Source organism: Hypomesus nipponensis, chromosome 1 (genome assembly GCF_054491055.1).
Source record: "Hypomesus nipponensis isolate SF chromosome 1, ASM5449105v1, whole genome shotgun sequence".
NCBI lineage: Eukaryota > Metazoa > Chordata > Actinopteri > Osmeriformes > Osmeridae > Hypomesus > Hypomesus nipponensis.
In genome coordinates, this window is record NC_140361.1 from 16,293,674 (window position 1) to 16,310,016 (window position 16,343).

The following is a 16,343-nucleotide window of genomic DNA, read 5'->3' on the forward strand; positions in this document are numbered from 1 at the left end:
CACTAGATGGCGATAGAAGTCCATTCTTCAACGAAGTCAAGAGACATTCCTAAAAACATCCATGTAGATTCCTAAAATACTGTTAATGTTTATTTACTGTGTGCAAACAGAACGATTTCTTTTTCTTTTTATTAAAATAAAAAATCTATGAAAAAAAGATAGAAAGTAGGCTACAACATTTCCATATTTGGTGTCATTGACAAATATACGGCCTTCAACTTTCACCTTTTAAATCATGCCATTGCCTGTGGTGATTTGCAGTTACAACCACCTGGGGACCTCAGAGGAAGCCAAGGTGTTCTCTGGGACCAGGGCCGGTGGAACTCTGCCCCTGATTAATAACCATCAAATCCTATTGGGAATATTTATCTGCCTGGTGCTGAGAGAACAGCTTGATTTTCCCAGAGCATTCCTCATGCCCTTAGACTAACAGAGCTCTGAGGCCTACCCAGGGAAAGGCCCGAGCACACACACACACACACCAAGCCAGACCACACTGCCCTCTCTGACTCTAGTTCACTGCAGAAACAACATTTTCCCACTTTTTCCTTCATTGAAATACATTTCTGGCAAACACATTGAGGCAGTGAACAATAATGGATGTTTTATTGCAAAAATATGACTGTACAGCCAGGAGCACCAGAGGGGGTCTACAGCATGAAAGCTTTCACAGAGGTGAAGGATTAGGGGGGACTGTTGGTGTGGCTGAAAACTGGGGTTCCATAGCTGGTTTAGACCACGTCTAAAACACTCCTGTTCCTGGAGAACTGGCTAAAAGATTCATTGAAATGTTTGCTATGCTTTCCAAGAAAAGAAAAAAATACTGAGTTTCAGAACTGGCCAGAAGGGTGATCTGCATACACAACCAGGCCAGATGTTACCAATACAATTCATGTTTCTGTTCCTTATTGCTCCGCTGCATGTTTCCAGACACATCTACAGATATACTACATAAGAAAACACACGAAATAAAATTAATCACTAAAATATCTTTTTTGGTGAGCTATAAAAATGACGTCCTTTCTAGATTTATATAAAAATATACCTGACAAGAAATTAGAATAATACAGTCACCCAGTGCCGAGAGAGACTTCTGTAGTTCTGACACACCACACACAGTGAGTAACATGGTAATACTATAGTTCTCAGGCACAGTTGGATACATATCATTGTTAATATTATACAATAGCTGAATACAAAAATAGAAAAAGCCCTTTTTAACATTATTATCCATTTGTCTATCCATCCATTTTCCCTGATGAGTTGTGCTCTACTCTTGGAGTCTCACACCCTAACATCCTCTTACAGACAACACCACAGCTAGTGTAGCAGCTAACAGTCAAAAGCTAGCTACACTTAACACTTAAACATTCTGGCGAGTACACTTTGGTTTATTGGTCACAGTTGACATTTTGAACACACAGAGGCTAACTCACTTATGTACAATTTTGTTTCGTGGAGGTTAACGTGGTGGCACATTCCAGTACTGGGTCAGCTCCAGTCCATATTAGGGTGTGGAATTTACGTTAATTGGAAGGTAAATTGGAATTCAATCCCGGAATCTGACTGGAAGCAGGAAGTGTACAGCAGGAAGTGTGCTGCTATTCAGCAAATGCACTATGGATGATGTAGTTCATATCTTTGGGGTTCCATCTGTGTGGCTCATCGTCCTTTGCTTGTAGTCCATTGATGGGTGTGAGTAGCAGCAGTGGCTTAGGGTCAAGACCACGAGGGTGGAGTGTGTGTGTATGTAAGTGTGTGCGTGTGTGTGTGTGTCTGTAGGCGCTCACTGGCCTACGATTAGCACTGGTAGTGGAAGTGCTGGTGAACCTTGCCTTCCATGTGTGCGTGGGAGTGTGTGTGCGTGTGTGTGTGCATGTCCGTGTACACCTTAGAGCAGACCTTGGGGGCGGCGCTTAGGGAGGCTGGGCTCAGGCCCAGGAGTCTGTGAGGGGGGCTATCGGGGGCGGGGGGATCCTTGTCTGAGGGGGGGAGGTGGTGGTCTCGGTGCGCAAGGGCACGGGGGGGCAGTGCTGCGTGGCGCCGGCGGCTGTGGCACAGCCAGAGGACGATGGTGCCCATCATGAGGAGGGCAGCAGCCGGGATGCCGACGATGAGAGGCCAGGGCAGGCCGGAGCTCAGGTGGGGCGGGGTGACTGTGTTCTCCACCTGGGGATCTGAACACACACACACAGAAAAGAAAGAAAAGAGAGGTCACGTGAGGGTAGAGAACACATACATGGATGCAGACAAACACACACACACACACTTCCTCCTACCCGGCAGCACGGTGAGGTAGGCGCTACGAAAGCTGTAACCCATGGTGTTGGCGCCCAGACAAATATACATCCCCGCGTCCTCTTCCGTAGCCTTGACGATGGCCAACTTGTTGAGGTAGGAGCCGTCAGGCCGAGACCACACCTCACCCGTGGGCAGAACCACAAAGTGCTGACCTCCGACCTCCAGGGTGGAGTTGTAGCGCTCCTCCGCCCCCATGTCCACCCTCTTCAGCCACTGGACCACGGGCTTGACATCGCTGTGGACCCGGCACTGGAAGGAGGCGGTGCCGCCAAACTCCACGGTCGTGTTGACCGGGTGGGTCCCCGTTAACACCGGCTTGCAGTGGGAACGCTCTGACGGAAAGAGAGAAAGAAGGAATGAAGATTTTTTTAAATGAGAGAAAGACCAAAGAGAGACAGAGAGAGAGATAAAAGAGGCAGAGTCCAAGAGAGACAGAGACCGAGAGAGAGACCAAGGAAGAGAAAAAAGAAAGATAAGAGACCAAAAGAGAGAAGATCTGAGCTATATTGACACTTAACCCGAAATAACGACCACGTCACCATCATTACACATCTAACCATCCTTTCATTAGCTGGTGTGTATATAACTCTCCACACGTGCCCCCTTACCCTGACCCCCATTCCCATACCTATGACATCCAGCTTGTATGTGGCGTTGATGTGGCCGGCAGGGTTGGTCACCTGGCAGGTGTACCTGCCGCCGTCCCCTGGCTGCAGGTTCTTCAGGGTGAGGGTCCACTGGGGGCGGGCATCCCTGCGAGGGGGGGGGAGGGGTGTTTGGTCCTTCCACCAGGCGATGGAGGGAGGGGGGCTCCCTGTGGCCTGGCACTTCAGACGCACCGAGCTACCCACCGGCTTGTAGAGGACACGGCGACGCATTTTAGTTGGCTGGCTGAATCTGGGCTTGACTAGGAGAGGGATGAGGTAGGTGGGCACACAATGATGATGTCACAAGGATTAGGTCACTGAGGTCAGGTGTATGGCATGAGAATATTGAAATCTGGATGACAAATCCCCCGAGAGCAGCCCCAGATTCTTCTCCTGGCCCAGGGTACACCAGAAGGGTGCGTGTGCGTGAGTGTGTGAGAATTTGTGTGTATGTGTGCGAGTGCGTATGTTAGTGTGTGAGAATTTGTGTGTGTGGGTGTGAGTGTGTCTGTTGTCTCACCCCAAGGTTCTCCAGTAGGGTCTGGCTGGATCAGTTCAGCACTGGGTTCTGCTGCCACAGAAGGAACACTGGTCTGGCTCACCACTACGGTATCATCTGAAACACACACACACAGAGGAATAGTAAAAACGTGTGTGTGTGTTGCTCATCCAGCTTTGGAAGGATGACTGGTGATGTTGAGGGATCTATGCTGAGGGAGTCTAGACATGCTGATGTAGCTGTGGCCTCCAGCAGGGCTAACAGACAAAGCATGGCCGAGTGTTGAAAAATCAGAGTGTGTGTAATCTTCTCTGTGTCTGTCAGTTATAGAGAGGGAGGCCAGTTCTCCTAGCAGCCGTAAGAGGCAAGGGCAGGGAAGTGGAGACAGAATTAGGATGGGGCAGGCAGGAGGGCAGCAGAAGAGTAAGGTTGACTGAGGCGGGGGGGGGGGGGGGGTGAAGGTGATCAACACACTGGTGAGGTAGTAGTGAAGGGCTGGAGGCAGTAAGGCAGGAGTGAGGGACTTGAGGCAGTAAGGCAGGAGTGAGGGACTGCAGGCAGGGAGGCAGGGGCGAGGGACTGGAGGCAGGGGTGAGACAGGGGTGAGGCAGGCTATGCTAACAGAGCTGCATTGTTGCCTATCCCAGAATCCCCTGCTGCCTCCACCAGGAAGGCCTGTTGACTTAACCCTGAGCAGGAAGCCAATTAACAACCCTCAGCTCTACCACACTGGCCAATGGGGGTGAGGGGGGGGGGGGGGGTTGCTAGACACGCCCCTCTGGAACCACCCACAGGAATGTATAGAGTACCTGTTCTAGCCCTGCTAGACTGGGCACACACACAGTGTCTCTCCATGGCAGGGATGCTTGGGGTGTTGGACAGGACTGAGAGCAGGTCGGAGGCCAGAGAGAGTTGAACCGTGGACGGTCTAATGAACAGATGAGAAACGTTGGCCAGTCCAAACACAAACTCTACGCAGCTGTCACTGCCAGCACAGGATGTGATGAAGGAAGGAAAACACACTCAGCCAGAGCTGTCTCTCTGTGTGTGTGTGTGTGTGTGTGTGCGTGTGTGTGTGCGTGTGTTTGTGTGTGTGTGTGAAAGAAAGGAGAGAAAAAGTGATGCTAGCAGGGTTTTAATATTGTGGATTTGAGACTTTTCCTCATCTTCACACACACACACACACACACACACACACACACAGAGGGTGCACAGGAGTGGAGACGGCGGGTCTGGTCCTGGGGAGACCGGGCTAGCCTGTGTTTATAAGGCCACATGTTAGTTTTTCCTTCTGAGGAGGAACTTAAAAGGAGCTGTGATCAAACAGCCTCATTCTCCATTCATACCTGGAACACACACATACATGGTCATGAGAGAGAGTGTGTGTGTGTGTGTGTGAGAGAGAGAGAGAGAGAGAGAGAGAGAGAGAGAGAGAGAGAGAGAGAGAGAGAGAGAGAGAGAGAGAGAGTGGGTGTGTGGGTGTATGAAGGCCTTTTTGGGGAAAAGACCAGGTTTCAGTGACCCCCACAGCAATGACTGAAGTAAACAAACATCAAAAAAGGAAGAGAGAGAGAGAGAGGTATTTTTGACTTTGTTCAAAAAAAGCTAACTTGTGGAGGGAAGGTGTACAGTACTACTGCATTCAATGAACTTTCACCTTAACACAGAATCAACACTGACTGGCATTGGTTTCATACTTAAATCCATTACAGTAGCAAGGAAATGTGTGTGTGTGTGTCTGTGTCTGCTTGAAAGGGCTTTGTGAAACCACGGTAGTCAGGCAGGGAGGGAGCTAATTAAAGACACCTAATTAGTCTCTCCGCTGTTCTTTTTACTAACCACCGCCACGCCGCAGGAAGTGACCTCACGTTAACCCCTCCCTGGTAGCTGGTAGGCTGTGAACAGTTCCTCTTCACTAACCAGGAACTTAAGGTGCTCCCTTTAACTCTTTCCGACAGCCAGACAGCCAGACTACAGCCAGCCAGACAGACAGACAGACAGGGGTCTGGTCTTGGTTTGGGTCTCCATGTCACTACTGCAGTCATCTGAGCAGGAAACTAATGAAGAGGGAGTGGTGTGTGTGTGTGTGTGTGTGGGTCCTGCAGTCATTCATTAACACTGAGGTTGTGACTTGCTGGAAAATAACCCCCTTCTCCCCTGGAATGGAACAACCCGGAACACGCCTGCACTTCTGAAACACCCCACTGTGGTCACAGCACTCCCCTCTAGCCTGACGACACACTTACGCGTACACACACACGCTCGCCAAAACCTGTCTCACAACTACACACACACACACACACACACAGACCCCCCCTAGACACTCTCAGCGGTCTGGAGCTGGCCTGCCAGGGTAATTTTGATACAATTATCCATTTAGGTGAGGGAGACGTGGGCTAAACTGCAACACATGTACCTCAGCCTGCAAACAAAGAACAAAGGGTCCCAGAGGTGGAGCTGCACTACCAGGCCCGTCATAAAACCTCCTGCACCAGAAGGCCCTCTGTGAGGACAGACCAGAGCAGACTGCTGTCTGACCAAAAGCCACAGTCTCCTCCACCACAGGGACCAGAGGGACAACTGACACCAGGACTGTGGGTGGGACAGACAGACAAACAGGCACAGAGACCGACAGACACTTCAGATGACAGAGACAGACAGACATACAGAGACACGCACTGGATAAAATGTAATATTGGATTCACCTGTCTTTTAAATTCATTACCAAACACACATGCGTGGAACAACTTGACCATGTTTCAAGACAGACATACAGACAAATAGACCAACAGACAAACAAACCGACCGACACCTACTGGCAGACACAGCCAGGCCAGTAGACAGGTCAGTGCGGAGGTACAGTAGCTGATAATACTACTGGCGCAGGGTGTGTGAGGTGGGACTCAGTCAACATGTCAACATTGACTCAGGTCTCCTCACAGCAGCAGACAGCAGCAGTACACAAGCAGGACAGTCTAGCTCCATCCGTAACCGAGCACTTGGTTCCATGACCTACTTTTTTTTAAAGATGAATCCGATTAGGGTTAGGTTTAGGGTGGGAAACGTCTACAGGACGGCACTGTAGCTCTCCAGGAACAGACTTGGAGATCCCCACGACCTCACCTCCTCACTCACCATCAGAAGCGATTACACGCAGTTTGACATGATGTCATGATGTCTGTCTAGCTGCGTGGCACGGCTGACGGGAGCTTGAGTACACAAAGGATCTCCTATCAACAGGGAGATGTGTGTGTGTGTGTCTCTGTGTGTTTGTGTAAGCAGGGTTCATATTTGTGTGATGTCGTCAGGCCTGCCTGTCAGGTGAGAGCACCTGAACGTGGAGGGGTCTGGGGTAGAAGACAGAGAGCAGGGACAGACATGCTGCTAGCTACATCACAGCAGCTCCTGTTACACCACGACACGCAGTCACACACATACACACATTCAACCAGAAACTTGAGGTTCACCTCTCCCCTCCTCCTCTCCCCTCCTCTTCCCAACCACCTCTCCCCTCCCCCGCTCACCTTCTCCTCCCTCCTCCTCTGTGCCCATGCATGTTGTGAGGCAGGCTGTGCCAGGTCAGGTCTGTCACGGTGACAGCAGGAGAGATCACATGTCTCCTGGTACACTACCTCCCTGGATGCTGGAGAACACCACAGCCTGGCTGGAGTTCCCCTGGCCTCACACACACACACACACACACACACACAGAGACACACACAGACATATACAGACACACACACACACACACACACACATACAAACAAACCCACACATAACAGCACATACTGACACACGCAGTATCATTTATTTGACACAAACACACACACACATACACACGAGCACGCACGCCAGGTCTGGACTGGACCTGAAAAGCGGCCCAGGACTTTGAGACGCAGACCGGCCCAGGGCTGTGTATTATTATTATATTTTATTTTGTTTGTCTTATGCCGTTTGACCGGCCGTTTGGGAATTTTCTCGACTCTCCCGACGGCCAGTCCGACCCTGATGCATGCACACACACACAAACAAACCCACACATTACAGCACATAGTGGCATGTGCAATAACATTCATGTAGCACACATGCACACGCATACATGGAGAGTTAATGACCCAGTGAGCGGTCAGCAGGTCAGTTCTACAGAGACCAGACCAAGGCAGGCGTTGTAACTCAACTGTCCCACAATCCTCTCTGGGACCTAACAGGAAGACAGCCGGCTGCTCTCAATCCTCACTACCCCTGACACACACACACGCGCGCACACACACACACTCCTTTCACAGTTTAGTCTCTTCAGTCACCTATAAAGTAGCCCCCACTCACGGACTCCCCCCGGGTTCCCTGCTGCCCCCACCGACCAGGAACAACAACCCCATAACCCCCCCACCCACTGTTACCGCACCTCAACATAACAACCCCCCCCCTCCCAACCCCCCCTCAAACTCCACAGCGGCCCTCCATCACCAAACAAAACATTTGCTCCCCTCCTTCACACAAATGAAGACATTTTGTAAGTGTGTGTGTGTTTTGGTGTGTGTACATGTGTGGGCATCTGCCCTGCTGTGCGTGTAAACTAAGTAGCAGTGTATAGCGTTACAGCCCTGATAAACATGCGTGGTGTGTGTGTGTGTGTCAGCAGGTAAAGAAGCAGCCCTTTGTTCTCCGGGTGTGTGTGTAACCTCTGCAGTGTCCTCTCAGCACCAACAAGTCAGCAACGGTCGTCGCTACGGCTCTAATGTTACACTCCCACAACGGCTGAACTTCACTCCCTTTGGGCTGGCTGAATGATACCATATTCCTATGATGTTGCCGCGTTTGTGTGACTCATGCGTGTGCATGAGGCGTGTATGTTTGTGCGCGTCTGTTATTTGTGGAGAGGGTGCGTTTACGAACTTCTGTTCGTCTTTGTGTGTGTGCCCGTGTTGTTCAGATCCCCTTACGCGTGTGTGTACAGATCCTCACCTACAAAGAGTGTGTTCGCCTTTGCGCGCGCACGTGTGTCTAACCGTGTGTGTGCAGCAGGTCCCCACCTAGGACGACGAGCGTGTAGTTCACAGCCACGCTGCCGAACCCGTTGGTGACCCTGCAGACGAAGCTGCCGGCGTCGCCCTCCTCCACCTCCCGGATCCTCAGCCCCCGCTCCAGCACACGGTAGCGGCTCCAGCCAGGGTTCACGTTGCGGCCATCCTTCACCCACAGCACCAGGGGTGGGGGGTCTCCCTCCACGGGACACGCCAGCCGGACGCTGCGGCCTACCCAGGCCGTCTGACGCTCCTCCACCGGCCGGCTCACCCAGGGCGGGCCTGGATCCACACACACACGCACAGAGAAATACACACACAGAGAAAGACACAGACAGACAGACAGACAGACAGACAGACAGATGAGGGAAACATATTAAATATGAATCTTCAATTCATCAACATCAGTGCGATGAAAGTGCTTTTTAGGGGAGTCATGCAACAAGGAGTGACACAGAACTTGGGGTGGGGGGGAGGGTCTCACAAGAGAGGTTCCACCAATTGGAGAAGAGCATGGAATGACATAGTGATAGAGGACGGGGAAGGGGGGTGGGGGGAGAGAGATGGAGAGGAGGGAACAGAGTGAGGGAGAGAGGGAGGCAGATTGAGATGGAGACCAAGGGGGTTGTGCTCAGTTATTCGAGGGGAATGTCTTGTTATTCCTGTCAGGTTTTTTTTCTGCCTGCTCATTGCGTGCACAGAGTTCTTTTCATCCTGTCCGCTCAGCAGTCGAGCTCCCACGAGAGCTGCTTTCCACTTCCTCTGGCCCTGCGCACTGCTGGTGTGTGTGTGTGTGCACGAGTGTGTGTGACTGTGTGTGCTCATGTCTGTGAGTATGGTGTGTGTGTAAGTATGAGTTTGTGCGTGTGCATGCCCGTGTGAGTGGATACAGTGCAAGTGTGTGTGTCTGGGAGTGTGTGTGTGTGTGTGTTGGACAGCACCCCTCATTCATGCCTGGTACTGTCACATCCTGTGGCGTTAACAGCAACAGGTGGGAGAACGGCCAACTTTATGGAAACAGAAACACTAAACTGAACCTAAAATGTCTGTTTCTCTGCCTGGCTACAGGTCCGTGTGTGTAAGTGTGTAAGTCAAAGAACTGTTTTCACCTGGAGCATCTGGTAGACTTCCAGGAAAGTGCCAGAGGAGGGAGAGAGATAGAGAAAGAGAGAGTAAAGTGGAGCAGAGAAGTGGAGCTTGTTTTCGGTGCAGGCGTACAGTTACAGAACATTCCTCAGAGTTAGACTGAGATGGTTCTGTGCTCCAAGTGAGGACCAGACATTTCACTGCTCCATGAATAGAATTCCAGGTAGACAGAGGAGACCTGGTCCCTCCGGAATAGGAGAGGAGAGTGGTTCCTTCTGTCACAGAGGTGTCTGGTTGTCACGGCAGAAGATTTAAAGTGGCTTGGAGAGGGGAGTGAGGGGGGGACAAGGGTCACGGGTATGAGGGTGCCGACAGGGAGGGAAAGGGGGGGGTGAAGGGAGGGGGGCTGAGGAGGGTTGGGTCCACCACCAGTCAGTAGGCCTGACTGGATCTGTTGGCAGATGAGGCGCCAGCCAGAGAACCCCCCAATCTGACCTGACACATGCACACACGCAAACACACCCAAGCATGCACATACACACACAAGGACGCACACACACACACAGTTCTGAGACACGTTACAGACAAATGCTCTAAAGTAACAGGCAGGAGTGTGTAGAGTTGACAGAAGTGAGCTGCTATACCCTTTATACATCATCTGTGTGATTGTGTGTGTTTGTGTGTGCATGTGTGTGTGTGTGTGTTTGAGTGAATGTGTGTTTGTGTGTACTTTATTCAAGCTAGATAAAAGTAACCAACTAAAAGACAATTGAAGAAAAGAAAGACAGGCAAGTCTGATATTAATTTCAATCTCAACGCTACAGACATCTGCATTTGAGTGAGTGTGTGGGAGTGGGAGTGTGTGGGAGTTTGAGATGGTGGTCTAGACTCCGGCAGAGGAACAAAGAGCTTCAAACAGCACACCACAACACAGCTCCAACTTATAACAGCACAAGAAGTGGCACATACATATTGCATGTGTGTAGGAAAAATAAAAAGACAGACAGAACACAAAAAAGGAAAGAAAATGTGCAGTTGTCTCTTTTTTCAGTTGTATATGGTATAGAGGGATGTTGATAACGAGAGACAAAGTAAGAACGAAAGATTTTTATCAATGAACCAAGAGTCTGTGTGAGGGGGAAGAGAAGAGGGGAACAGAGATTTACCGGCCCTGAGCTGGTCCTATCCTGGTCCTGAGAGGAGGAGATCTACTGGTCCTGAGCTGTTCCTATCCTGGTCCTGAGAGGAGGAGATCTACTGGTCCTGTGCTGGTCTTATCCTGGTCCTGAGAGGAGGAGATCTACTGGTCCTGAGCTGTTCCTATCCTGGTCCTGAGAGGAGGAGATCTACTGGTCCTGTGCTGGTCTTATCCTGGTCCTGAGAGGAGGAGATCTACTGGTCCTGAGCTGTTCCTATCCTGGTCCTGAGAGGAGGAGATCTACTGGTCCTGAGCTGTTCCTATCCTGGTCCTGAGAGGAGGAGATCTACTGGTCCTGAGCTGTTCCTATCCTGGTCCTGAGAGGAGGAGATCTACTGGTCCTGTGCTGGTCTTATCCTGGTCCTGAGAGGAGGAGATCTACTGAACCTGAGCTGGTCCTATCCTCGTCCTGACAGGGAGGGGGCTGGGGCAGAACAGTTCTATTGTAGCAGCATGTTTGTCTAGAGAGATAGGAGCATCAGACCAAACACACCAGGCACAGGAATTCAGCTCCTTATCACGGCCAAGATTAGAACCTGTGTGTGTGTGTGTGTGTTTTGAGTGTGTGTGTGACATAAGGAAGATAGGGGGCCCTGGCAAACATAGCTAGGCTTACAGCCCCTGTTTACCTCTGATTCGCCCCAGTAAATATGTGTGTGTGTGTTTAGGTGTGTGGATATGTGTGTGTGTGGCGGCTTCTCCACTCAGTAGTAGGTGAACCATGTCTTGACCTCTCTCCTATGCACTCTGCAGCAGAACTCACCCCTCTATGAATCTTCCATAGATAGACAATACCTGGCCCTCCTCTGGGAGAGCAAAGCAGAGCAGAGGGGAGATAAAGATCAGGAGGCCCTCCCATCCTCCCATCCTTCCATCTTCCTTCCCTTCTCCCGCTGTGCCACCAGGGTAGATCAGGAATGCTGCTGTTCGGAGAAAACCACAGGACTCAACTAGCCACCTCCACCCTCATATGTCCCTCTGTTCCTCCTCCCTCTACACCACTCCTCTCCTCCACCTCCTCCTCTCTCCCCTGTACCTCTCCTCCACCTCCTCCTCCCTCTCCTCCACCTCCTCCTTACTCGCCACTAGCTCCGAGCCTCCTCTCCTTCACCTCCTCCTCCCTCTCCTCCACCTTCTCCTTACTCGCCACTAGCTCCGAGCCTCCTCTCCTTCACCTCCTCCTCCCTCTCCTCCACCTTCTCCTTACTCGCCACTAGCTCCAACCCTCCTCTCCTTCACCTCCTCCTTATTCCATGCCTCAGGACTGCACTCTCCTTCACTCCTCTCTTTCCCCCCATCCCATCCTCCCCTTCTTCATGTCCCCCCCCACCCCACTCATCTTCTCCACCCCGTCCTGTCCCCTCCCTCTCTCACGCAGGCTGTGTTCAGACCTCTGACTCAGTGTGACAGGCTAAAGACCAGGGAGAGGGGGAGGGAGGGGAGGAGAAAGGATCTTGTAATCCCTGTAGTTAAAGAACCTATAATCCCATCTGTAGCACAAAGACCTGACATGGGGAGCAGCTCCACACACACACACACACACACACACGTACACACACATGCGCCCCCACACACACAGGCACGCACACACACAGATATACAGCCTGGTCTTGTGTGAGCACACAGCCCCGGCACGCTAAGTCCACAGGAATGGAGAGAACAATGGAGGGAGGGATGGAGGGATGACAGGATCTCCCAACCTCTCTTTCAGTCTTGTACTGCCCCTCTCACACCTGTGCAAACACAGCGCTCCCAGGTAAGAATAGGGCCCAATACAAAAACACGCATGCACACATATAAACACATGTGTACACCATAAACTGGAGTATGGTAGAACGTTTGGAAATGTTAGTTATGTTCTCTTTGCCTTTTGTCGACCTGGGCTACAACGTTCTCTCTCCTGGTTTGGTATGTCCTAGACCAGGGCTAGAATATTCTCTTTCTCTTGTGGTTCATAAAGACCACCGGTTCTTCAGCACCCCAGGGCTGAGGCCCAGACCAAAACAACAGGCTCATTAGCTAGCCTTGTTTACCTCCAGCTGCCTCTCCTCTGCTTACACACACGCACACACAGCGCCACGCTAACCCACATCCCTGTTACAGAGACCGCCACGCGGCTGGGAACCACTTCAAAACAACAATAATGAGGAGGTTTTCTCCTTCCAGCAGAGTTTAAAGAGCATGGAGGTGAGAGAGAGAGAGAGAGAGAGAGAGAGAGAGAGAGAGAGAGAGAGAGAGAGAGAGAGAGAGAGAGAGAGAGAGAGAGAGAGAGAGAGCAGTGGGAGACGGAGGGGTTTGGCAACAGCCTCTTTACATGCTGACTAAGAATATGATGATAACACTGGTTGATGGGCTACAAAGACTGTTGCCAGAGCAAACGTCAGGTTCGCATCCCGTAATAGGTCTGTTTTCCAGATTAGGATTTTAGAGTACTTGCTAAACTAGCTGTGGGTTACAAACACACAGAGGAACACACACAGGTAAACAGCTTGAGCGACTCTGCATCAGAACAGCTAGCTGGCTTTGAGGGACACACACAAAGTAGCTGGGGCCGGCACCACCAGATACACTATCAAGCTGTTATCAGTCAGGTATTAACCAGTTGTCTACCACTTACTGTATCCATCACTTATCCACCAAAGTCTGCCACTATCAACCATTAGCTGCTTAATGATGCCAAGCAGGAGTCCAGGAGACATTTCCTCCTTCTAACCACCCCCCCCCCCCACACACATACACACACACACACAACCCACACACACACAAAGTATGAGCACACTTAATGGTCGAGTAAACAGAGAGAACAATAGGCTGATGACCGCAAGGGTCAGTGCGACCTCTACGCCCCATAAAGGCTGCTGTGGCCTTCCTGGGTACCTGAGGTCTGGGTGCCACACAAACACACACATACACACAGGTATACTGCAGGTCCCAACACTAGTCCACAGGGCTGCACATTTGACTAATAATCCTATTTAGAAGCTTTTCTTTTGCACATTCTTACTCACGGGGAACTTTCTGGAATAATTACCATTCTAGAGAATCTACATTATACACATCAACGACAAATCAATAGAAACACACACAAACCGCACACACCGCTCCCTCGAGACAAGACAGAAAGACAGGCCTTTCCCCCTCCTGTATGACTCCACCTGATCTGAAGAAGTCTTGCTTTCCTCTGATTTAGCTTCACAACCTTTCTACTTTACTTGAAACGCAACTTACACACCTCTGTTCTTGCCAAGCTTGTAGATCCCAGCCCTCCAGATTCTATACCCTAGCCACAGCCTCACATCCAGCCCCTACCCCAGCTAAAGCCTCAGAACCTCCAGCCCCTACCCTCAATACAGCCTCAGTCCTCCAACATCTATACCCTAACTACAGGGTAACTACCTTAACTACTAACTCAACCGTCCAGCCCCAGCCTCAGCTCGAGCCTCAGCCCCAGTCCTCCAGCCCTTGCCTCAGCCCCAAGTCTTCCAGCCCCATGTGTGGTATGTCAGTCAGCAGGGCAGCCCCCAGCACAGTTTCCTATTAAACACTCTGCCACTACATGGATTGTGTCTCTCCCTGCTCGATCTGACTTCACATCAGAGTGAAGACAGAAGCCAAAAGGAGTTCACTGAATTGTTTGATAAATTCCTCAGGATTAAACATGCGAGAGTAGCCGGTGCCTCAGCAGAGTTCACTCCAACAGAAACATTGACAGAACAGAAACATTGACAGAACAGACAGGGCAGGGAATAAAGAATTTGGTGTGAAAATTCATTTTCATTATTGGTAAGACGTTTCTTGGAAAGATGCTCAAAATGTCCATACAAAAGTCTCGATTAATATTCATCTGATTTCTATCCATGCTCATTTTTATTGGCATACGTGAATTCAAACATGGGCTATAATAAACTGCATATGCTCAGAGGAAACTCGTTTGGACAAATTACACATATGGACAGCATACCACTTCTCTAATTATCTCGGGGCCCCTTTTGAGGAGTTAATCTTACCTTTAGCCTCACACGACGAGAGCAGAGTGAGCAGAACAGCGCACAGAGACACATACGCGTCCATCCAGATCATCTTTCGCTAAATTGAAAGTCTGTCGAGACACGAGAATTCAGTCCTAGTAGCAGTAAAATCGTTTCTAAAATTAACCAAATTACATTTAAAATCTTCGAACTGACCGAATTCAATGCATGCCTATGAGTTGGATACTTACATTTCTTTCTCCAGCCAAAGCAATGTTGTTGTGAATTAATATCAAACAAAGTTTTACTGGCGTTGAAATCTACTTTACTGCACAATGAACCGAATATGAATCCTTCACACATTTGACGTTCGAATGTGCGACATTTAATATTGCTGGGTCAAAAATGATGAAAAGGATAAGGGATCAGTCCTTTCTGAAAAAAAAGTGCTGCGCCTTCTTGCCTCTCCTCATCCTTCCCGTGCTGTTCTGCATCTCTCGGCTCTCCACAAGGAACAGCGGCACAGCGCTCACTGTGCCACAGCTGGCCACCTCTGGCCAATCCAAGACCAGCCTGAGACGGCGATCAAATGCAGGTGCAGCATAATAGCGCTCCCTTGTGGTCAGAGTCCGTCTACGGATACCCATATCAGACATTCTCTGTTGTGGTTCATTCATGTTTCAAGTTTCAGGTTTTTTATTGTCAGGTGCACAGAACAACACAATTTCAGACTGGGAATTCTTGGGACAAGACAATGCAAGTAACCTGGCATAACATAGCATATAAGTACTAAGAACATAGATAACATCATTTATATTCAGTCATTTAACAGACGCTCTTATCCAGAGCGACTTACTGTAAGTACAGGGACATTCCCCCAAGGCAAGTAGGGTGAAGTGCCTTGCCCAAGGACACGTCATTTTGCATGGCAGGGAATCAAACCAGCAACCTTCTGATTACTAGCCCGATTCCCTAACCCAGGGCCGGCCCAAGCCTTTATGGGGCCTTAAGCAAAATTGATTTGGGGCCCCTCGGCGTCGCTTCTCGTTGCCAATTAGAAAAAAAGGATATATACATTTTTACATAATACATTAAACTGTAATTTCATTTGTTCTTGGGGGCCCTCTGGTAGCCACAGAGGCCCTAAGCAGCCACTTAGTTCGCTTATATCTTGGGCCGGCCCTGCCCTAACCACTCAGCCACCTGACACACCTATGAAAAGTTAAAATAGAAGTAAAAAAACTGTATGCAATATACAATACAATATACTAGACCTTTAATACACACAATGACCTATACTAACGTAAGACAAGTGGAGTAAGTTAATATGAACTGAAAGTGACTAGTAAGAAATGTATCAATGTTAAGTGACCAGTGAGAAATGTATCAATGTCCATATCAGTGTCAATTTAGAAGCCTGAGACCCTTGGATAGAAACTATTGTCCAGTCTGCTAGTGCGAAACTGAATGCTACAGTAGTGCCTGCCAGAAGGCAATGGGATAGAGACTGAAGGATGGGTAGCAACAGTCTTAGGATCCTGCCAGCTCTCCTGAGGCATCGTGTGTGGTAGGTGTCCTGTAGGGCTGGGACCTTCCTGCCAATGAACTCAGCCGACCAAA

At 49.9% G+C, this 16,343-nt stretch overlaps 1 protein-coding gene across 1 annotated transcript; it reads right to left on the reverse strand.

The window, feature by feature from the left end:
- Positions 1-604: 604 nt before the first annotated feature.
- fgfrl1b (fibroblast growth factor receptor like 1b) lies at positions 605-15,201 on the reverse strand. Its single transcript, XM_084699185.1, has 7 exons — positions 14,975-15,201; positions 14,763-14,854; positions 8,481-8,753; positions 3,469-3,564; positions 2,930-3,208; positions 2,280-2,633; positions 605-2,177 (listed from the first exon to the last, which is right to left on the reverse strand). Exons 2-7 carry the CDS (start codon positions 14,833-14,835, stop codon positions 1,801-1,803), a joined length of 1,452 nt encoding a protein of 483 aa, XP_084555311.1. The 5' UTR covers positions 14,836-14,854; positions 14,975-15,201; the 3' UTR covers positions 605-1,800.
- Between the last annotated feature and the right edge of the window lie 1,142 nt (positions 15,202-16,343).